Genomic DNA, 24,617 nt, shown 5'->3' on the forward strand with positions numbered 1-24,617 from the left:
CACTTGAAAATCCATCTCGACTGACCAGAGAAGAAAGCTGCTTTTGAGGGGTTTTATGGAAAACGCTTGCAGATTTTCAGAAATTGGCACAAGCGCCATGGGGCCCACTGTGATGTCTTGGTATATATACCCTGTACCGAGTCGAGCCGAGTCGAGTTGAGTTCAAGCAGTATTCAAGTCGAGCTGAGTTCGAGCTGGGGCTAGATCAAACTCGGCTCAAAACTCGTTTCGAGCTCTAAAAATCAGCTCAACTTGGTTCGAACTCGGCTTTGATTCGAGTTGAGTCGAGCGAGCTACCAAGCAAACTCTGCTCGTGTACAGCTCTAATGACAACTAAACATCATGGTAAGCCTTAATGAAGTTTTAATAGGCACGAGTTAAATCCCCATTGCTTACTATGGCATAGTCCACTTGAGCCTTCTATCTAACTCCTTTTTAATATGATATGATAAAATGGTCCGTCAAAATAAATAGCCGGTGTAGCTAAAACATATAATCACAGTGGGCCTCACAAAGACTTTGACATGACCTTCCGTCTCCAACTGGTCCTTTATTTTTTTTGATCCGAGTTCCAATCTCGGCAATGGAATTTTTTAGTTACACCCCTCCATTTTTTTAGGGTCCTTACTCTTGCTCCGGTGGTAGACCCTTATGAGTTTCAACACCCGGTGAAGGGTTCGAGTACCCATAGGTGGTGAAATTCCACTACGGCGTAAGTGTGTAAGTGTGTGAGGGTGTGTGTAAAAGAAAAAAAAAAAACAAGAAAAGAAAAGAAAAGAAAAACCTGGTCTTGGATTGTGTGGTGTGCCACACACCACCATCATGTACGTATTATATCCGCACCATTTATCCATTTTATAAGGCCATTTTAGGGCATGAACCCAAAAAATGAGGCAAATTCAAAGCTCAAGTGGATCATGCCACAAAAAGTAGTAGGAGCAATGACGTACAGATTGAAAGCTTCCTACAGCTCACCATGTTGTTTTTTCTCCATCCAACCTTTTCATGAGGTCATAAAGACTAATGAAGGTAAAAAATAAATATCAACTTGTTATGAAGATTTGCATCTGCCTCATTTTTTGTCTCATGCCTTAAAATGATCTTGAAAAATAGATAAACACATACATCATGGTGGGACTCATAACAGTTTAGCACCTGATCTGCTTCCGCTCTGTTTAAGCCCTGATCACATTGTTGGCCCGAAATGTTTACACTGCCCGAGTATGAAGGTTTGTCAGATTGGAGCATAGAGAGATGGAGACAAGCTGAAGGGTTGTTGTACGTGGTCCAAATTCAACTCAATTGAGTAATGAGCCTAAATTTTAAGTCTGAATAAGGTCCTCATGCTTGATATTCCAGCCTAAGCCACTCCTGAGGTGGTCCATGTACTTCTGCCCGGCTCATTAACTGACCTAGCTAAGGAATCAACTCGATTAGGCTTGCCATCTCTTTTCTAGTATCATCCATGTAACAATGTCTTTTCCAATGGATTCAAAGGTGTTAGCATTGAAATTGTTGTCATGGGGGATACCTTTTCTCTCAATCTCTTCTTGTATTTTGTTTCAATATAAATATTAAAATTTGATTTTCAAATTTTCGGTTTCCTTCCACATTTATAATTGTTGGTGCTTTTGAGTTGTGGGTTTTATCTCACATTAGATTTGACAAAGAAAAATATCTTTTATATAAGATAGCCTCTTTGCCTTAGGGCTTGAGCCCCATTTAGGGGGCATGTGAATTTGGTCGTTAGAGTGCCAATAGCTCTAATATATGTTATTGACCACACATGCGTACGCACTGAGTTGAGTTTGTGTGCGTGTGCGCAACATGACGGGCTAGGCGTGGGCGCGGGCACGCGTGCAGGTGCGGGTGTACTCGCGTAGGTGTGTGTCTGTGGGTACTTGCGGGACTTTATTTGTGAGAGTGTACTCGCACTTTTGCCTTTTCATTTTAAATCAGAGAAATGTGTCTGTGCTGGTTGGTCGCACCTGTTGGGTTTAAACCCAACGGACCTAACCCTTTTTAAAGGGTGCTTATGCACCACTTCGGAGTCTATATAAAGACTTCTAATTCATATTTCAAACATATGAAAATCATTTTTCTCTCTTATAAAAATCTCTTTGATATTCTGTTTTACGAATTTTGATTGTTGAGTCAACTCAGCATTTTCGGGTTAAACTGCAAGTGGTTCGAGCCCGCGTACAGTGAGTGCACCACTAGGACCAGGTCATAGTCGTTACATCCTAGAGGTCAATTGCTCTGGAAACCTATTGCACTTGGGACGCTTTCTAAGGAGAGTAAATTCGATTTCAAGCCGAGTGACTGACGTCACGCCTCGACTCAGTTTAATAAGTCTTCTTTCTCAGATTTTATTTTCTTTTTCGGTTTTCGATTTTCTATATAGTCTATTTAATTCAACATATATTCCAACAATCTTGAAATCGAATTGTTGAATTACATTGATTATGGCTACCATAATAATAAATGCTTCTATTGAGTTAGCCGAAATCGAACCGTTTGCTGGACAATGCTTTAAACGGTGGAAACAGAAACTGATGTTCGCACTAACCATCCTTAAAGTTTTATACATACTATCTGAATCATTTACTATAGATCCAACAAATCAAACTGAAGTAGCATATGAAAATAATTGTAAAAATTATATTCTAAACTCTTTGTCCAATGAACTATACGACGTGTATGCTATTTACGAATCTGCTAAAGACATATGGACTGCTTTAGAAAAGAAGTATATATTGGAAGATGCAGGCGCTAAGAAACATGCAATCGCTAATTTTCTTTATTATGAAATGATAGACGATAAACCTGTTACTAATTAGATTTATGATTTTCAAAATCTAGTTCATGAACTGTCGACTGAAGAAATTAAGTTTGATGAAGCGTTTCTGTTAGGAGTATTGATAAAAAAAACTACCACTCGCTTGGAAAGAATATAAGAATAAAATGAAACATAAAAAGAATGGTATTTCTTGGGAAACTATTATCGTACACATATAAATAGAGGAGGCCAACAGAATCAGGAACCAAAAAGAAAATAGAAATGAAATAGATTCAAAGGTAAATCTTATGAAATCAAGTTAGGAAAACAATAAGAAAAAGGGCAAATGTTATAACTGTGGCAAACCTGGACATTATGTAAATGAATGTAGGTTCAAAAAGAAGAATACAAGCAATCAATTCAAGAAAAAAGAAAATTACTACAACTGTGGAAAGCCTGAACATCACATTAAAACTTGCAGTCTTAAGAAAAATAAAGATAAGCCGCAAGCTAATCTTATAGAAACAGACAATGAGTCTGACATGGTAGTAGTTGTGGTGTCAGAAGTCTTCCTTATAAACAACTTAGAGTATGTATTAGATACTAGTGCAATTATGCATGTGTGCAAGGATTGTAGCATGTTTACCTCCTATCAAGTATCAGGATATGATGAACAAGTGTTAATGGGTAATGCTAAAACATTTCTAGTTATAGGAAAAGGGAAAGTACTTTTGAAACTCACTTCTGGAAAGACTCTGATGTTGAATGATGTCCTACATATGCCTGACATTAGAAGAAACTTGGTCTCCGGTTCGCTCCTCAATAGGACTGGTGTCAAGTTAGTATTTGATTCAGATAAGCTTGTAATGACTAAGAATGAAACTTTTGTTGGTAAGGGATAATGTAGTGATGGTTTATTTATTGTAAATGTATCAAATGATAATAATAAGAAGACATCCAATTCTGTTTATATTGTTGAACCCTTTTATCGATGATATAATAGATTATGTCATGTGAATGTAGTATCTTTGAAGAAAATGAAAAGATTAGGTTTATTATCTTAATATATTTAATGAAGAATTCGATAAATGTGAAATATGTGTAGAATCAAAATTCATTAAAAAACCTTTTAAACGAATATAATGATCCTCTGTTCTATTAGAATTGATACACAGTGACTTAAGTGATTTTAGAAATCACATGTTATAACGCCCTGAAATTCGGGGGTCGAGCATAACTCAGCTCCCGAGTTTCAAAACATCACTTATGCAACATATTGAATGATGGATGTATGTTGTCTGTATGAGTGCATAAAACATGGAATAGATTAAGCCAAACTGCAGACATAATTCACGGATAAGTGAAAAACATAAGCGGAAGACTTAAAGAAACATATGTGTACATGTGCAAATCCCTAAAATACATATACATACCAGGTCGTATTTCAAGTGTTATTATCAAAATTACAAGTATCAAATTACATCATTTAATTCCCAAAGAAATCTCAGCATTCCGCGCATCAGAACAAGGCTCACTAGAACCCGTCTGAAAACTACATAAAAGAGAAAACAACTTCATTATCCTCGATCTCCCGCTCTGCCTTAGAAGTCTCATCAATATCTGCAGCTAAGACAGAGTCTGGTGGGTGTTTAACACCACCCCAGAACGTGAGAGTAAGTGATCAACTCAGTGGAACAATAAAGCAAAAGTTAACATGTTATCAGTTCAATCAAGCAGTAATGATAAAGCAGAACAATCAAACATATCCTAAGTACTCTTGTTAATGTAAGGATGTATGCAGAATGATGCGTGCCCTCGCTTGTACACCCTCAACGTCTTCATCTTATGTTACGCATGATATCACTTCAAAGTGCGCCACGTCTACAAAGCATATGCAAATGCGGTGCATGAACATGATTACCAAGTTGTTATTAGTCCTTTTCATACAGCAGGATTGAGAAGCTAAGGTACCTTCCTCATATCACCATCCAAACAGTGATCCATTCTAGGGTCGTCAGTCCTAGATCATCTCATACGATCATATGGTTTTAGGTCGTTGCAAAGGGCTCGTCACCAATCAATGCACGCCTATCATACCTTCATTATCACAATAAGACTTGTCACCTCAATGCAGTATCCAGGCATGCTCGAGGTCACTACAAAGGGCTCGTCACCAATCAATGTAGGCCGACAGCACGAATATAGTGTCCCATACTACCATAATCGGCTCACGAGTTTGGTTGCTCACTGGTCACTACGGGGAGGCTCGTCACCCCAGCGTAGGCCGACAGCTAGACCACGGTGTCCCATACCACCATGTCCGGCTCATGAGTCTTAGCGGATCAAGGTACCATGGTTAACAGGATTTCATCGGTAAGTTTGATACCCTAGATTCAAACAGTAGCGTCCATACATGGTGAACATACATCGGACAATCGGGTTACTTGACGAACTCGACTAGCACGAGCGCACGTTGGGTTGAACGACATAAAGTGCGCAAACACTCCGCGTGGCCAAACCACTGCCGACAACTCTAATACGACTCGGGTTCGTCTAATCACGTCCTACGTGGCGAAAGCAACCTCAGCCAAGACCTCAAGGCCGATTACCAATTTCCTGAACTATTCATAGTCCCAAACATATTCCACTATAACAGATATTAATATCAACAATTTAGAATAGTAATGGAACAACAACTCAAATCATATGGTATGTAAGCATTTGAAGAATATCAACTTAACTTGGATTTAAGCATAAGTAAGACTTGAAATTAAACAACAAGGAATATGACTTCCATGCAGTAAATTCTACACATCAATAGGAGTGTTGAGAATCGCTTCTCAACGCCCGCAAATGGTATAATATATTACACTTTAGATCATTCAGGCATTTCTACAAACACTTAGAATACATAGTTCAACATACATGACGTATGTTGAAATACACACATTTGGACAATTCCTTTTGCCAAGGAGTTGCCACACATACATCTAGCATAAGTACACGACAAATAATCATGGCAAACACATGTTCATATTTTATACGCATACGATACTTTATATATACACGTAGAATATATAAATCTCAATGTAACACATGCATATCAGGAACTCAAAATAAACACAACATTTGGCATGTGAAATCTCATCCATAGCAAGAATAAACCATTCACTGACATTGAAAGCATTGAAAACCATAACCTATACAATTAAAGTCAGCACCTTAACCAGAAATGGAACACCGAACTGATTCAGACGATATGTCTTCGTCAACGGCGACAAGACAACCTAAAGCAAGAATAGAAATGAGCTACAACAACACAAAGACTATTCTAAGCTCTAACACAGATTAGGGTTAGGTTAACTTACCCAAAGATGAACTCAGAATCGCCGGAATAATGATTCTAAAGTGAAGGTTTAAGGATGAAGAAGAACAGGAAAGAATCCAAGATGATTCACCAACTTCTCTCTCTTTTCCCCTTTTTTTCTTAGCTAGGGTTAGGAAATTCGTATGGAAAAGAGAGCTAGGATTTTAAGGTCTATATATATGCCTAACATTGATGAAAATAACCCCAGGGCCAAGGTATACTTAGGTTATAACCAAAACAGGCTTCTCTCGATCCAACAGAGCACTTCCGGTGGGTCTTTTTCCACGAGAGGTCGGACTTAAGCTCACTGACCATGGATCTAGGTCAGACTGAGTTTTCGTACCGACCGGATCTTCAGATCAGCCGTGGCGGACCACACTCAATTCAACGGTCACCGAATCTCAATCAGGTCCACAAGCACAAGGACATGCCTGGCCCACCTTCCCTGATCAGAGGGTGAAATTGGGTCAGAATCCAACGATCAGATTGCTTAAAATCGTCGCGCAAGCGACACGACTCAGATTTCATAAAATCTCATTAATTTCTCACCATTCTCACACTCTTCACTCCGGACTCAATCAAATGGACCCAGAACATCATCTGGACTTGATTTTTGAGGTGATGGCCAAGTCCAACATGGTGACCAAAATAGCCTAAGATCATCGCTATCGGACTTACGACGCGCAGTCCAGGTCCGATCCAGAACTTTCAAAAATTTCCAAGAGCAACTGGATTTTGCGATGAATCCTAGATTTCAGAGTAACCTAGCGCCAACTATTCTACAGGTTTTGAGTCATGCAAATCAAATTTAAAGTGATTGATGTAAATTTCACAAGCAATCGAGTTTAGCGCTAATTGCCCCAAAAAGCTTCTAAGGAAAATAGAGGTAGTACTCGGGTCTTGGCACAAAATTTTCAGGGTCATTACACATGTCTAGAGGTGGAAAAAGATATTACATAACTTTTGTAGATGACTACTTTACGTTTACTAGAGTCTATCTATTAAGGAACAAAGATGAAGCTTTAGATGTTTTTTCTAAGTATAAAATTGAAGTTGAAAATCAGTTAAATATAAAAATTAAAAGACTTAGAACGGATAGAAGAGGTGAATATAAATCTTCTTAATTTAGAGAATTATGTGAAAAGAGTGGAATAGTTCACGAAACTACAACTCCTTATACACCAGAATAAAATGGAATAACAGAATGTAAGAATAGAACTCTTAGAAATATGAATGTTATGTTAAATAGTTCAGGCTTACCCTCAAATATGTGGGGAGAAGTAATTTTATCTGCTTGTTATATCCTAAATAGAATTCCTTGTAAATCTTTTGAACAAACACCTTATGAACTTTGGAAGAATCATGTTCCTACTTATAAATATATTAAAGCGTGAGGGTGTCTTGCCAAAGTAGGATTATCCGAAACTAAGAAAAAAATGTTAGGTCCTAAAACAATTAACTGTGTATTTATAGGTTATGCACAAAACAGTGCAGCATACAGATTTTTAGTTTTAAAGACTAAGAATAATATTCTAGATCCTAATATAATTATAGAAGCTAGGGATGCAGAATTCTTTGAAAATGTATTCCTTATGAACTCTAAATCTATATGAATAGAGAAAGTTAATGAATCAGATATCGCGTCTGCAAGTAAAAGTGCTTACGAGAAAGTAGTACAAGAGATACAACAAAAAAAAGTACTAAGGTTAGAAGAAAAAATAACCTAAGAGATGATTTTTTCACCTTGTTAGTAGAAGACGATCCTACAACTTATACAGAATCGATTAACTCTCCAAATGCAACCATTTTGAAGGAAGCAATAAATGATGAGTTGTAATCTATTATATTTAATAATACTTGGAAACTTGTATTCCCTATTATATCTAATAAACACTAAAAGATTTTAGTAATAAAGAGTAACTTATTAAAAATAATAAATATTAACTTTTAAACTCAAAATTAACTACTAAAATGACTTTATTTTGAAGAAATTATTTATACAACAACCTGTGACATTGGTCCAGACATAAAGCTCATTGATAGCTTTTCAATGATATATTTAGTATATGTATGTGTTAGGGGCCGTTGCACAAAACCTTAAGATCTAGCCTCCCAAATCACCAGAATTATGGGATAATAAAGCAATGAAATAAATCAAAATACAAACCACATGACATAAGAGATTTTTACATGGAAAACCCTCAAAGTGGTAAAAACCACGGGACCTCGTCCAGATCAACAATCCACTATGAAGTAGAACGTTACAATCGATCACAAGCACACACTGCTTGGATCAAACCTTCTTCACTCACGTAGGAATGGATAAACAACAAGAGTAATGAAAAACAGAGAGATCTCACCCATTACGAGGACGTAGAAGCGTTGAGACATCGACCGCGAAGTAGATCATCTTTACAAGCATAACCTCTCTTCCACAAGATTCCTCTTTTTTTTTCTCTCTCACACCTTTAATAACCCTAAACCCTTTAGAAAATCCTTGTAAAGTTTTAGAAAACTCTCTTGCGTTACCTAGAAAAGCCCTAGGAACCCCTATTTATAGTTTAGGCAACTCCCTTTCGCACCTCTTGCGAAATCGCCTCAAATTTATGCAATCCGCACAAAATCCGGACTCAAATCTACATAACCTCGACCAGTCGAGTGACCCACTTGACCGATCGAGTACCTCCCTCGATTGGTCAAGCACCTCGGAGTCCTAAACCAATTTGCTCGCTGAACTTTGAGTCGAGCACCACTCGATTAGTCGAGTACCACCCTCGACCAGTCGAATAAGACACTACCGATCGAGCCATGAGGAGAAAATCCCCATCAAATCTCCTCCTTTTCGACTCAGGAGGAATTCACCTTCTTCAAGCTAGCCCGGTTTCTACAAACCTCAAACTTGTCCTTGAGAAATGCCTTGGTCATTATGTCTTACCCATTATCATCCGTGTGGACCTTCTCAAGCTTTAACACCTTCTATTCCAAAGTATCCTTGATCCAGTGATACCGAATCTCTACATGCTTCGACTTGGAGTACTGACTTGAATTCTTGCTCAAGTGTATAGCACTTTGACTATCGCAATAGACCACGTGCTGCTCTTGCTTCAGGCTAAGTTCCTGTAGGAATCTCTTCATCCAAAGCATCTCTTTACATGCCTCTATGACTGTAATATACTCGGCCTCTGTTGTCAATAATGATACGACCTTCTGTAACTTGCTCTGCTAAGAGACCGCTTCTCTTGTAAACGTGAACATGAACCCCAATGTTGACTTCTTAGAGTCTATGTCACCTGCCATGTCTGCATCTGTGTAGCCCTCTAATACAAGTTTTTCGTCACCATAGCACATGCTAAACCTAGATGAGCCTCTTAGATACCGCAGTATCCACTTTACCGCTACCCAATGTTCTTTGCAAGGATTGGTAAGATACCGGCTGACGACACCAACCGCATATGTTATGTCTGGGCGCGTACACACCATAGCATACATCAAACTTCTTACTGCTGACGCGTAGGGTATCTTCTTCATCTCATCCGCTTCTGCCTTCGTCTTAAGATACTGCTTATCGCTCAATCTGAAGTGACCATCCAATGGAGTACTGACCGGCTTCACTGCATTCATATTAAACCGCTCTAGGACTTTCTCAATATACCGCTCTTGTGACAACTAAAGCTTTCTGCTGCTTCTGTCATGGGTTATCTACATTCCTAGGATCTGCTTAGCTGGGCCCAAGTCTTTCATCCCGAACGACTTGCCCATCTCCCGTTTCAGTTTGTCAATCTTCTTTATGTCTTTTCCCATAATGAGCATGTCATCAACGTATAACAACAGAACTAAGAAATCACCATTTGAGAACTTGCACGTGAACATACAGTGATCCAACTCCGTTCTATCATACTCATGCTTTAATATGAACGAGTCGAACTTCTTGTATCATTGCCTTGGAGCTTGTTTCAGCCCATACAAGCTCTTCCTCAGCCTACACACCATATGCTCTTTGCTTTTGACTTTTAACCCCTCTAGTTAATGCATGTAGATCTTTTCTTGCAGGTCACCATGGAGAAAAGCAGTTTTAACATCTAACTGAACTATCTCCAGATCCATGCTAGCTGCCAACCCAAGCAATACCTGTATGGATGTCATCTTCACCACTGGTGAGAATATCTCCTCGAAGTGTATACATTTCCTCTGACCGAACCCTTTCACTATAAGTCTGGCCTTGTACCTCGTTTGTGAATTCTTCTGCTCAATTTTCTTTCTGAACACTCACTTGTTACTCAGAGCTTTCTTACCCTTAGGCAATTTCACCATATCATAGGTATAGTTCTTATGTAAGGATTTTATCTCCTCTTGCATAGCTTTCAACCACTCCCCCTTATGCTCGTCGACTAGGGCCTTAGAATAATCTTCTACCTCTCCCCCATCAGTGAGCATATTGTACTCATGCGGTGAGTGCCTTTTGGACAGCTGTCTGTCCCTAGATGACCTCCTCACATGTGGCTTAATAGGTGGATCAGGTGGGGACTGCTTCCCCTGTCTATCTTCTGTAGGAACTCCCTCGTCCTCTGCACCTTGCTGTACTCCCCCGTCATCAAGCACCACGGGAGAAATAACTGGATCCATGTCCTCTAGCTCACCTGAACTAGGCTGTAACTTGTCTGGCTTACAGATGTCTTCTATACACTGATCTTCGAAGAAAACCACATCTCTGCTCCCGATAAGCTTCTTCTCAGTCGGATCCCATAATTTGTAGCTGAATTTTTCATCACCGTCCCAGAAGAACACACATTGCCTGATCTTCATATCGAGCTTGGACCTCTCGTCGTTTGGTACGTGAACGGATGCCCTACATCTAAATACCCTGAGATAATTGTACAATAGATCTGGTCCAGTCCACACCTTCTCAGGTACTTCTCCATTCAACGGGGCTGATGGAGACTTATTTATTAAATACACTGCTGTGTGCATTACTTCTCTCCAGAATGTCTTGGACAACTTTGCATAGGATAACATGCATCTGATTCTTTCTACAATGGTGCGATTCATTCGCTCAGCCACACCATTATGCTGGGGAGTCTTGGGAATCATCTGTTTATGCCGTATACCCAGGGACTTACAATACTCATGGAAGTCACCAATATATTCACCACCATTGTCAATGTGGATGCACCTCAATGATCTACCTGTCTCTCTCTCGACCATAGCATGAAACAATTTAAACACATCAAAGACCTCGTCTTTATATTTCAAAGCATAAACTCAAACCCTCCTAGATGTATCATTTATAAAAGTGATAAAATATAATGCCCCACCCAAGGTTTTTATCCTCATAGGACCACAAACATCAGAATAAACCAAATCTAATGCATGCACTTTATTAACATGAGAAATAAATTTAATAAATGAAACTCTATGCTGTTTCCCGGATAAACAATCAATACAGGTTTTGAGAGGTATACCCATCACGTCTAGAAGAAGCTGCTTTTTTGCTAGTAGGTGAAGCCCTTTTTCACTCATGTAGCCTAGACGCCTGTGCCACATGTCAATAGTTGAATCTTCCGCTGCGTTCAACCCACCCTTGCACATACTGACACTTGTCTTGTAAATGGTATAGCACTTCTTTCCTCTGGCTACGATCAACGAACCCTTGATGAGCTTTCAGCGCCCACCAACAAATCGGCTTTTATAGCCATCGTCATCTAACCTTCCTGTCGACATCAAGTTAAGGCGAAGGTTTGGAATGTGCCTCACATCCCTGAGAACCAATATGTAGCCCACATCAGTCTTCACACAAATATCACCGACCCTTACGATCTTCGATATGACAGAATTACCCATCTTCACGGTCCCGAAGTCACCTGACTTGTAGTTTGTGAAGAAATCCTTACATGAAGTCGCATGAAACGAGGCTCCTGAGTCTATCACTCAGTTGGTGTCCTGACTCATAGCCATGAGACAAACATCGTGATCTGCTGAAAGAAACTATAACGTCGCTATTTGAAGCGACCGCAGTGGAATTTGATTAATCTTCCTTCTAATTTTCTTTTCCTTTCTTGTCATTCTTCTTCTTATGACATTTATGCTTGTAGTGGCCCTTCTTACCACAAATTCAGCATTCAACATCCTTCATGGTACTCGACTTGCCTCTTGATATATCTCGGGCCTTCCCGCCCTTTCTACTCTTTCCTCTCCCCCAATCTTGTGTCACAAGGGCCTCTTGCTTAGTAGACCCCTGAGACTTCCTCCTTGTCTCCTCATTGAAGAGATAACTAGTTACCTGTTCCATGGACATCTTTCCGTCTAACGCGGAGTTACTTAGAAATACCACCAATGTCTCCCAACTGTCAGGCAATGAGATAAGTAATAGCAAAGCCTGTAATTCATCGTCCAGGACCATCTTTATAGCGGATAGCTGGTTCAATATATTGCTGACCTCATTCATGTGCTCAGCCACAAAACTACCATATTTGAACTTGAGATTCACAAGTCGTCTTATCAAAAAAATCTTATTGCCAGCTGTCTTCCTCTCATACAACCCTTACAGTTTCAGTCATAAGCTAGTGGCTGAGGTCTCCGTAGACACATGATGGAATACAGAATCGTCCAACCATTCTCTAATAAACCCTACCACCTTCCGGTCCAATTTCTTCCAATCATCATCTAATATATCTTTTAACTTTACTAATATGCCTTGAATTGGAGAATACAAGTCATTGCAATAAAGCAAGTCCTCCATTTTAGCCTTCCATATGGTCTAGTTAGAACCATTGAGACTAATCATCCTTGATGAGCCACCTTTTATAATTCAGAATCGGTCTTACCTTGTTCAACCAACTTATCTTTGATACCACTTTGTTGGGGGTCATTGCACAAAACCTTAGGATCTATCCTCCCAAATCACCAGAATTATGGGATAATAAAGCAATGAAATAAATCAAAGCACAAACCACATGACACGAGATTTTTACATGAAAAACCCTCAAAGAGGTAAAAACCACGGGACCTCGTCTAGATCAACAATCCACTATGAAGTAGAACGTTACAACTGATCATAAGCACACACTGCTTGGATCAAACCTTCTTCACTCACGTAGGAGTGGATAAACAATAAGAGAATAATGAAAAACGAAGAGATCACACTGATTACAAGGACGTAAAAGAGCTGGACGTCGACCATGAAGTAGATCACCTCTACGAGCAGAACCTCCCTTCCACAAGCTTCCTCTCTCTCTCTCTCTCTCTCTCTCTCTCTCTCTTCTCTCTCTCACACCTTTAATAGCCCTAAACCCTTTAGCAAACCTTTGCAAAGCTTTAGGAAACTCTCTTGCATTACCTAGAAAAGCCCTAGGAACCCCTATTTATAGTTTAGGCAACTCCCTTTCGCACCTCTTGCGAAACCACCTCAAATTTACGCAGTCTGCACAAAATCCGGACTCAAATCTGCGTAACCTTGACTGGTCGAGCAGCCCACTCGACCGGTCGAGTACATCGGAGTCCCAAACCAATTTACTCGTTGGACTTTGAGTCAAGCACCACTTGACTGGTCAAGCACCACCCTCGACTGGTCGAGCCATGAGGAGAAAATCCCTATCAGTATGAAAAAAGATAACCAACGACAAAGTTATGGATATATTTTTCAAGGCCAATAAAACAATATTACTAAAATTTATTATGTTGCCAGGGAAAAACATCTGGTTCAATAAACAAGTGGTTGGATTGGTGGTCCAAGAATCCAATATGCAAATACATGAACCCTTGAGAACTTATCCACTCATGGTCTTGTTTAAAACATTGATGTGTCTCAGGATCTAAGATCCAAATCAATTCAATCAACCATGTTAGTTGGTTCTATCATGCCCATCTTTAGGGGAGAAAGTTTTGTTGATTTAATGGATAAATTTAATAATGTGGTGTAAATGCCGTTAGTCACAATCATAGCCACATTATTGCTCTAAAAAATCGGTGGTTCCAAGGATACAATGGACCTGATTTCCAAGCTAGGGCATGGTGATGATGGTCCCTGTCCAGTGAATAGTTTAAATTGGAATATGAAATACTACACTATAACTTATCTAATTAATAATAATTACTTTTATATATATATATATATAAAGATGAGCAAAGATTTTATTACTTCCAAAGGATTAGAGCTTAAAAAACCATCAAAGCAACAAAAGCCAAAAAGCCCTCACCCTGATCATGAGAATAAAGCTTGGAAAAGGGGGAAAAAAAAAAAAACTCACAATCCCAACGGAAGAAACCTACACTTTAAATCACAAGAATCAGGATCCTCTACTTGTTACAAATGGGTTTTTTCTATTTTCTTGTGATGTAAAGTGGGTCACGGATAATTTTATGGCCAAGATGGACCAGAAAAGGCCCAGTCGAAGGTGGAAGTAGAGCTAGGCAGAATCCAACCCGATCCGACGGATCTGACTTGATCCAATCCAAACCAAAGGCCAAGATCAAGTCGGATCGAGTAAACCCACTCAGATTCGATCGTACATCGAATCGAGTTCGGATCAGTGGCCAATTCAGACCGATCCGATTAGATTCGATCCGTCCATCTCTTTTAACATATAATTTTAGGGATTTATCCCAAAACTAGAGTGTATCTAATCCTCAAGTGGAGCACACCACCGGAAATGGTGTGAATTGAACATTTACCGTTGAAAAACTATTGGGGGCTGAAGAAGTTTTAGATCAAGCTGATATTTGTTTTTTACCTTCATTCATGTCTTTTTGATCTTATGAACAAGTTGGATGACAAATAAACATCACTGGGCCTTACAAAGTTTTCAACGGTGGAAATCAATGTTTCTACTTTTTCTTGTGGTATGGTCCACTTGAACTTTGGATATGCATCAATTGTGGGTTCAACCCCTAAAATGATCTGAAAAAATGAATGGATGGCATGGATAAATCACATGCATTCACGGTGGGCCCAAACAGAGTTTAGTTAGTACGATTAGAGCATGATGAGTTAGCAATCCGATTTCGTGTGGTACACACCAACTATACAGCTGGTGTAGATATGTGTCGTGCAAAGACGAGCGCCGACGCGCCTTGAGCTCTGAGTTGTACGAATGATTCAAATGAGATCGAAGTTACATGGGACCCACCATAACGTTTATTTTCCATCTAATCTGTTAAAGAGGAAAAACAAATTTCATATTGATCCGAAACTTATGTGATCTCCAAAAGGGTTTCAATGGTAAATGTTCAATCCCCCACTGTTTTTTGCAATGTGGTCCAACTAATCTTTGTATCTATCTTATTTTTCGACTCAAGCCTTAATACAAGTTCTCCAAATGGATGGACGGTTTGGATATAACACATACCTCATAATTTGACCTACAGAGCTTGCTGACGTCAATACACCACTATGCAATCCGCTTCTGAACGGTGACTTGTACTCCACGTCTCCGCCCACTTCTCGCTCCTCTGCATTGCCCTAATCCCACCCCTCCCTACCAAGTAGGTCTCGATCTGAATGGTACCCAACTCGATCCGACTCGGTTTTCCTGACCAAGTCGGACTCGGTTTGGGTCAGGCCAACAGTGCATCGAATCAGATCAAGTCAGCTAACTCAGATTCGGTCCCAAATTGGATCGAGTTTAGATCAGTTGCTTGAAAAATTCGGATCGAGTCAAATTGGACCCAATCCGGTCCAACTGGACTCGATGCCCACCTCTAGGTGGAAGTGATCTGTACCGTTAGAACTTAAAATGGACATATTTCGCAAATCAGAGTGAGTTATCCAACATGCCTTATATGATTTTGGGGTAGGACGAGCTACTTTAGCCACCTAACCTACTATGCCGGGTTGCCCACGCCGAATTTTTGAGATTTCATCAGATCAATAGTCGAAATCCCTGTTTATTTTCATTTTTACTATTTATAATAAGTTTTAGTTTGATTATAACTCTTCATCCATTGGGCTCTAAGACTTGTGTCTAACTTGAAAAGTGCTTAGAATAATTAAAATAATAGCATGGCTTGGACACTTACTATTTTTAGCTGAAAACCATGAGGAAGTCCAGTGAAAGTCACGATTTCTAAAAGTTTTAGTTATAATATGATTCTAAAACTTCTTCCTAAGATTTATGTTATCATTTATAAAGAGGTTGTAATCTCATTTTTTCATCATAAATCAATTTATTATGAATTTTTAGAAATTATTCTATTATTTTTATTTTTCTCATAGATTTAAGGTATCTTGGTGAGGAGTTCAGAGAAGTTCTATGAATTTGAAATAGTTATCCACCAAACGAAGATGGTGCTTGACTTCAACGCGTCCTTCCCTGCATCATCTTGTATTGTGATTGGTCTACATCATCACTGGCACTGTCATCATGATTGCATAAATGCAGTTTATGACTATGTAGCATATTCACATTACAACAAACAGGTGTTCCTAGCTTTCTTACATTGTAATTGGTCCACATCATCATTAACATTGTTAGCACTGCTACATTAAATGTAGCTTATAATGATGTAGCCCAATCACATAATGCAGCATTAAATGTAGTTTACGAATGATTTAGCCCAATTGCATTGCGACAAACAGGTCTCCTAGTTGTGGCAAACAGTGCATCCGGATTCAAATCAGTAAACGCCCATAATGTGAGACATCGTGTTCTACTGCAGACAAAAATTTAGGCCCACAAAAAACCCAAGTATGCTGCTGCCCCATAGGAACATTTGGGATGGGAGTGTGCACCATTAGAAAAAAAAACTTTCAAAGCATGCGTGGGGCTCACCATGTTTTGTATGTGCCATCCAATCCGTTCAGAAGTTGCGACCACCACAATAAATGGACAGCCTAAAAAAATCAGGCAATTCCAAACCGCAAGTGGCCCACACCACCCGACTTCAGACATTTTGGGCATGATTTTACATGGTGTGGCCTAACTGAATCTTGAATCGACTTGAATTTTTTTGGTGAAAGTAAGAAAATGAGGAGGCACACATTATGAACAGCTTGGATATCATGAACACATCGGGCTTCTTCTTTCTTAAGGCCTCCTCATGCTACATTACGTTGGTCCACCTTTTGCAGATCAAGCTTGATTTCCCAGAGGAATTCCTCATTTCAATCAGCGGCCACTATGGTTCGTACTTTCAATTCTCAGATCTCATCCGATCGCTCGCATTTGAAAGCAATCGAACCAAGTACGGCCCATTCGGTGTCCAACAAGGGATGCCTTTCATATTCCCAGCAATGGGTGGTAAGATCGTTGGATTTCATGGCTCATCTGGCTATTACCTCGATTCTATCGGCTGTTATCTCAAGCCAATGGACACTCAAAACTCCATCCAACCGTTTGATCCCATCAACGGTCGGTCGGATCACCAAGGGCAAAGTGGGGTACAGTGTCTTCCAAGGAGCGGTTGAGAATGGCTATGATATAGTGTTGGCTGTAAGAGGGCGGGAGGATAGCAATAGCAACATCAACAGCAAGAAAGTTACATGGAATAGCTTATCCAGGCAATCTTCTCAGAGTAGTGAGAGTGATGATGAAATGCCTAACAAGGTATGAATTTTTACTGTTTCTATGTTCCATTTGATTCATTATGACCGTCCATTATCTCCATCAATCACATATTTACTGGGCTATGAATAATGCACTGATCTTATGATTTGATCTATCCATTTCCTGATATGATTTGCATGGTGTCCTATGAAATGTTTGCTTGGCCTAATTACAGTTTGGGACTAATCAATTGGACGGTCTAAGGGTCTCTATAACGTATAGTGTATCATTTCTTCATGGCTTCTTACTGTAGAATTTATATCAAGAAAAATATCCATGGTATCACTCATTCCATACATGTGGCATTGGCACACATGTATGTGATCTGAATCATTCCTCTCTTATGCTGGACTGCTATAGTTAGCACCTTAAAATCACGTTGGCCAGATGATCCTTATTCTAATAGATGTCTTAAATCAAGTCTATTACAGGGCCAGGGCCTGTCGATGCAATCGACAATCTATTTGATGTCACCTTCGATGGCACCGAACAATGTTCGATCCCATCAAGATTTTTCTGATTTTCTCCAGTTGGTTGCTGGACTAACCGTGCATCTTTACAATGCCATCGAACAAGACTCGATATAATCAAAGAAAATTGGATTTTCCAGATTTGTCTCTGGACAGTTTGGGTGTTAGTTTGATTCCATCGAAGTATTTCACGCGATTTTACGCAGAGTTGCAATTATGCGGGATTTGTTTTTAATTTTGTTTACGATCCTTCTTTAGGACATATACATGGGTGTAAGCAGGATTGGGAGAGTATTATAGGGTTTCTAATGCGTCTAAAGGTTTCAAAGGGTGTAGCAAAGGTGAGATTCGAAATTGTTCTAATTGGGTAAGCTCTTTACTTTATAATTTATGCTTTCATAGTGATCATCTGTCGCTTTGTGCCGTTGTTTTTTCCCAAAAGGATTTTTCCATGTTAAATCATTATATTCTCTTTATGTTTGCTTGGTGTAACTGGATTGCTATCCTAGATTCATCTCCGTGTACTTCCGAGGTCACCCAACAATCCTAGCCCCTAATTGGAGGTTTTTTTTTTTTTTTTTTAATTTTTATTTTTAAATGACTTGAAGTCCAACCAAAGGGATGATATTTGATGGAGAAAAAAAAAAACCTCCAATCAACAGCTAGATTTATCCAACTGTTCTTTTTAGATTTTGGCCCACCTATGGTTTGGCCCAATACATGAACAATTTGGAGCTTGTACAAGAGCTCCAAGAGCACTACCCAAATAGAGTCCTTGAATGGCATTCTATACCGTTGAGTTGATGGTCCTCGACCATTGGATCAAAGTTATGGATAATGGATAATGGGCCCCACTAGTCCAAGTTCAGGACCTGAGGAAACTGTCATGATTCCATCTTATTTTAAACTGCATGTTCTAACATGGTGCATCTTCATCTTTTATCTCAGCTGGTGACCAATCCCAACTTCACTGATAAATGAACCCCAACCGACGGCTGGTGGGCCGTCCCCTATGGGCCATGGGGAGGGAACGGCGGCATCATTTTCGACGATGGCGTGTATACAGGTGTTCGACAAATGAATATAACACATCACGCTAGAATCACATCCATAAAAGTTCTGTAGGATCGGAACGGGCAAGCAATGTGGGCAAGCAAGCATTGAGGAAGTACTGGAGGGATAAAATCAGACAAGGTGAAAATTGCAACGAGTTCTCAGCGCGTTTGGATGCACTATCCAATTAAATTGCAATAACTAATTACGGCTTGTTGGGCTTTTGGGCTTTGCTAAAACACCCAAGGGCTGGACCCACCTAAAATTTAAGCCCGATCATTAAACGAGATCAGCTTGGGCTGCATTTAGGAGCTTGGCTCGTTTAAGGTTTCAAGGGCATTTTTGTCAAAACTAGAGTTGTACATGAGTTGAACCAAGTTGAGGTTGGCACAACTCGACTCGGCTCGGCCACTAGCTAACCCTAACTTGAACTCGGCTCGACTTGGTCCTCGAGCTTGACTGGCCAGCTCAAGGCTCAGTTCGGTTAGCAGTTCGGGCCAGTTCGAGCCAAGATCAAGCACGTGCGGCATTTTCTCAAACGCATGGAGTGCAACTTCAATTTCTCACAGTATGTAAAACAGCTGCAATAGTTTAAGGTATTTCATCAAACACTTAGAAGGTAACATTAAAATCAAGATACAAGGGTATTTGTTTCATATCCATACCTTCCTCGCCACCAACTGAAACTTCATTGAGTCATTTCATCAAACACTTGGTGAGCAACATCAATTGGGCTGAAAGTCGGGCAGGTTGGGTCGGGTTGATGTTCAACCCTAGCCCAACCCAAGGTTCCTATACCTCAATCCTAACTCAACCCAACCCAACCTCGGGTTGGGAATTCTCAACCCAAGCCCAACCCAAGCGGGCTCGGTCGGGTTGATCAGGTTGGTCGGGTGGATACATTCTAATATTTTCATTATTACATAAGTCTATTATATTTCAATATATGTTTTTTTTTTTTTTTTTTTTTTTTTTTTGTACCTTTGATTTTATTAATTATATATGTAGTTATTTATGGTAAAAAACTTCATTTTTTTTAAACAAACAAGCCAAAATATAAGACTACTCATTTAAAAGTCATGTTGTGTAGTACGCAATCTATTTAAGAGAGACAAATCTAGCATATCTTGTTAGCTTGAGTCATTAGAAATGGTGTGGACCAATAAGACCTGATAGCACTAGAATTTCCTATTGCCTTCAACACAGATGATCCACACTCAATTATCATTTATAACTCATATAATGATCGGGTTCGGATTGGTCCAGCAACCCAAGACCTCAACCCAAGCTTAACCCAACTTTTATCGGGTTGGTGTTTATATAGACCAAGCTCAAGACCAAACCCAATACATCCTGCCCGAGCCCAACCCAATGTCGGGTCGGTCACGGGTCGGTCGGGCTGAACCCGCTCGACTTTCAGCCCTAACATCAATATTAAAATAATTAAGTCACCAAACTGGTTTAATATGAGTTCGATTCAAGTCGGGGTTTGATCCGAGTCGATTCGAGCTTGGACAATCTCAAACTTGGCTCGAAATTTTTCTAAAAATCGGCTCGACTCGATTTGAACTCAGTTTAGAACCGAGTCAAATCGAGCTTTTTTGAGTCAAGTCTAGCGAGTTAACCGAACCAACTCAGTTCGTGTACAGCTCTAGTCAAAACCATGGATGGTTGGACACCAATCTTGGGCCCGGTCGAGTTTGTTTGATTGGCCCACCATGGGCCCGGACCAGACGGGCTTCAGTTTTACTCTGCGGGCCAGGCTTGGACAGACCTTAGCATGGCCCTACCCGACCCATAGACAGCCCTACATGCAGCACCAGCTTTCCCCGCCCACGTGCCACTTGTGCGGTGCATCCACACCATGCAAATGGTAAGCCCCATCACAAACCACCCTCAAAATCGGACTGATCCACTCATTAGGGTGGTCGAGTAGCCAGCCTGATGAGCGGACCATTCTGATTTTTGCGTGAGATGATATTCATGGTGGGGCCTACTGTTTTCATGGTACGGATGCTACAAAAGTCCATGGTTTAAAGACTCGGACGAGTCAACTCGGATTCGGTACTAACTGACTAGGTTATACCGCCAGTTGGTGACTTGACTCAGCTGGTCGCAACTCAACTGGAGACTGAACGAGTCATTCCGAGTCACCTAGTCTAACCATGAAAATAGCAGAATTTCATTATTTTTTGCATTTTCCACTATTATATCAAAATGTCATTCGCAATTCATTTCACTTTTGCATCCAAACGCAGCCCAAATTTACAAATACCACGCGTTTGGATCAACTTCATCACCATATCAGCTTAATGGGTTTTTCTGGCCTTGCAGATAGTGTTCGACTATCCATATGATATCTTAACACACATAACGGGCTACTATGGAACTACGTTGTTCAAGGGACCGACAGCGATAAAATCCCTTATGTTTCACACCACGAGAAGGAAATACAGTCCGTTTGGTGAGGAAAGTGGGACCTTCTTCTCTTCAAACATAAAAGATGGAATGGTTGTAGGATTCCATGGGAGGAATGGATGGTACATTGACAGCATTGGAGTCTATGTTCTTGAGGGGAAAGTTTCAGTGTCGCCACAACCTACTCCTCCCACTAACTCATTCGACACGCTGATCTCCGAGGTTGATAATCCTCAAGTGTCCAATAAACTAGTTGTCGCGAAGAGAAGCGGACCCGGTGAGGAGGTATGTTTATGATATTTTTTCAGTTTAATAACTAGTGGTGCGTTTGGACGTACCACAAATTGCAACAGATGATATTTCGAGATGATGGATGGTTACCAATTTGCCATGTGGGGTGGTGGGATTTTTTTTAGACTTCCACCACATGAACCAACTTGAGTCAGGGTGACTCAGCCCATTCTGACTCGCGGTGTTGGACTGGATCGGGTCATTGAACTCGATCGGGTCAACCGAGTCCAAGTCGACTCCAATGAGTCACATGGGACTTCTGAGTGAATCTCAAAGACCTTGGATAGGATACCATTTTTCCTTTTTTTCTCTACTCAAATTAATATCCGGCGCGGTTCGGGTAATACCTAAAATGTGACTGATATCAATTTGTCATTCTTAAACACACGCGTTTAGTACTAAAAATACAATTATGATCTTTACTTGGGTCATTTGGTGAGGATGATTTCCAGGTTGTTTATGGTGTAGTAAAAGAACTAGTCCCAAGAGGGCGCGGGCCATGGGGCGGCGATGGAGGTCGGCCTTGGGATGAAGGTGTGTTTTCAGGCGTCAAACAAATTTTCCTGACAAGAGGAGAAGTGATGACATCGATACAGATCGAGTATGATCGGAGCGGACAATCTTTTTGGTCTACAAAACATGGTGCCGGCGGCGGAGAGGCCACGCATATGGTAATAAACGTTTAATGCCAGATTTTATACAAAAGCCATTACAACATACACCCGAAAAACACATCATACCACCCAATATAACGTTTTCGGCCCCTCGAAAACAGTCATTATATGTACCATTGTAGTGGCAAGTAATGTACGTGGACAACTTTCGCATTTTTTTTTTGTAAATATGGACTAACTACTAATTTTCCATTTTCAAATTTCCACAACACAATGTGGACAGTTGAATTCTCATGGAAGTATTGGGTTTTTTTTTTTGGTAATATTTGCAGATCACATTCGACTACCCAAACGAGGTTCTCAATTGCATTAGTGGCTATTACGGCTCTATCAACAGTGATGAGGGACACAAGGTGATCAGATCACTCACATTCTACACCAGTAAAGGGAAGTATGGCCCATATGGAGAGGATATTGGGACCTTTTTCACTTCCAAAACTATTGAGGGGAAGGTAGTTGGCTTCCATGGACGGAGTGGATTGTATGTTGATGCGATTGGGGTCCGCATGCAACATTTGTTGGGAGAAAAAAGGCCGTCCAAATCTTTAATCTCAAAATTTTTCGGTTTGATCATCTACTAATGGAAGTATTTATGTCGACGCCACATCGATAAGTAGTTATATTTCGACGATGAAATGGGTTGTATATGCTTACTGAAATTAATATGTATTTACAATTATACACGTATATATACATGACATATGTGTGCATGTGTTTGTTTTTGGGTTCTATGTAGAAATGGAATTTATATTTCTTGATTGAAATTAAGGAATGTCTCTCTTATCTCAGACTAATAATCTATTCAAATTTCTAAAACTCAATGACTCAAAACTTGGCTGAGTTGCTTTGGAACTTGCGGAAGAACGAGACTGGATCTGGTTGGACAACACTCATTGAGTTGGCTCAAGAACTCAGTCAGACTTTAAGTTAATCTATTTAATTTTCGAGCTTTGCTAAGCCCAAAACGTGTGCGCAGCTCATGTGAAGGGCACAAATTTGCAGCATGGCAAGATAGGTCCAAAGATTCAACCCATGGCACAATTATATTGATGACATAACCTATGAATTAGGTTGGTCCACTGGTCAGGGGGTCACAGTTTGCCACAAATGTACGTGTGAATGCTGCCTGCGGGCTTGACCCCATCCCGACATAGTCCGCTGTGAGGAGAGAAGGGATGAGTCTCGTGCGCTCGCCACTCTTTGTTGCGTTGCGAGGTGTATATGATTGGATAGTTAGTTTTATCTTGTTTCCTTGGTTGTGCAATTATTTTTTAAGATGATCAAGAATGATAAGTTTGAATATTTGGAGTCGCCTGGAGCTGATTAGGCTTTTTTGTGTACACGGTTAGCTAAAGCCCATGAAATTGCCTTGAGGCTCAGGCATGAAAGAAGACTCATGTGATGGGCCTACGACTACAAAGGTTTGGATAAGGGTCTCGGTTACAGAAGAGAAATGGGCTAGGCACCCTCTCCTGCCTGCACTCTGTGCGGCCTTTATTTTAAGGGATATGCAACTTTCAAATGGATTTCAGATATGCAATGATGATATATGTCATAGCCATGCTTCTCATAGCCTTGTAAGAGAATCAGACAAGCAAAATAAAATAATTCCTATCCTTGCTATATGGTATCAAGCAACATCGAACAAGTGAGTAAAATAAATAGACAAACAAGTAGAAATAAAGGTAGCTGAAATGCATAGAGTGGCAGATAATATATTGAAATGTGTGAAACGAGCTTCATTCTGAGCTTAATTGAGATGTGAGGAAAAAAAAAAAAAAAACAACGGAAAATTAAATACCTTTTTTAGTTTTTTTTTTTTAAAGGATATTCAAACATTTCCAATTCTGACCTTACTCTTGAACTGCCGGACGACTTTGGTAGGTTGACTTTCGGCAGCAGACCTTTACTTATGTTAAGCAGGATCTAGGCGTTGATGTGGCAAATTTTGGACTTCCTAGATGGCAGAAAGCTCTCTTATAGGTGTGCTTTTAACCTACCCTTGGTTCCTGAGGATTTCCTACTGTT

General features: G+C 40.1%; 2 protein-coding genes across 2 annotated transcripts; both read left to right on the forward strand.

Annotated features, from left to right (window-relative positions):
* The first annotated feature begins 17,395 nt into the window (after nucleotides 1–17,395).
* LOC131248294 (uncharacterized) lies at nucleotides 17,396–18,661 on the forward strand. The gene is made up of 2 exons (XM_058248525.1): nucleotides 17,396–17,683; nucleotides 18,435–18,661. The coding sequence occupies exons 1-2, from the start codon at nucleotides 17,396–17,398 to the stop codon at nucleotides 18,522–18,524; spliced, it is 378 nt and encodes a 125-aa protein (XP_058104508.1). The 3' UTR covers nucleotides 18,525–18,661.
* A 562-nt stretch (nucleotides 18,662–19,223) lies between these two features.
* LOC131253539 (jacalin-related lectin 3-like) lies at nucleotides 19,224–23,282 on the forward strand. The gene is made up of 4 exons (XM_058254574.1): nucleotides 19,224–19,347; nucleotides 21,541–21,909; nucleotides 22,368–22,586; nucleotides 22,862–23,282. The coding sequence occupies exons 2-4, from the start codon at nucleotides 21,634–21,636 to the stop codon at nucleotides 23,168–23,170; spliced, it is 804 nt and encodes a 267-aa protein (XP_058110557.1). The 5' UTR covers nucleotides 19,224–19,347; nucleotides 21,541–21,633; the 3' UTR covers nucleotides 23,171–23,282.
* The last annotated feature ends 1,335 nt before the right edge of the window (nucleotides 23,283–24,617 follow it).

This window comes from Magnolia sinica, chromosome 1 (genome assembly GCF_029962835.1).
Source record: "Magnolia sinica isolate HGM2019 chromosome 1, MsV1, whole genome shotgun sequence".
NCBI classification, from domain to species: Eukaryota; Viridiplantae; Streptophyta; class Magnoliopsida; order Magnoliales; family Magnoliaceae; genus Magnolia; species Magnolia sinica.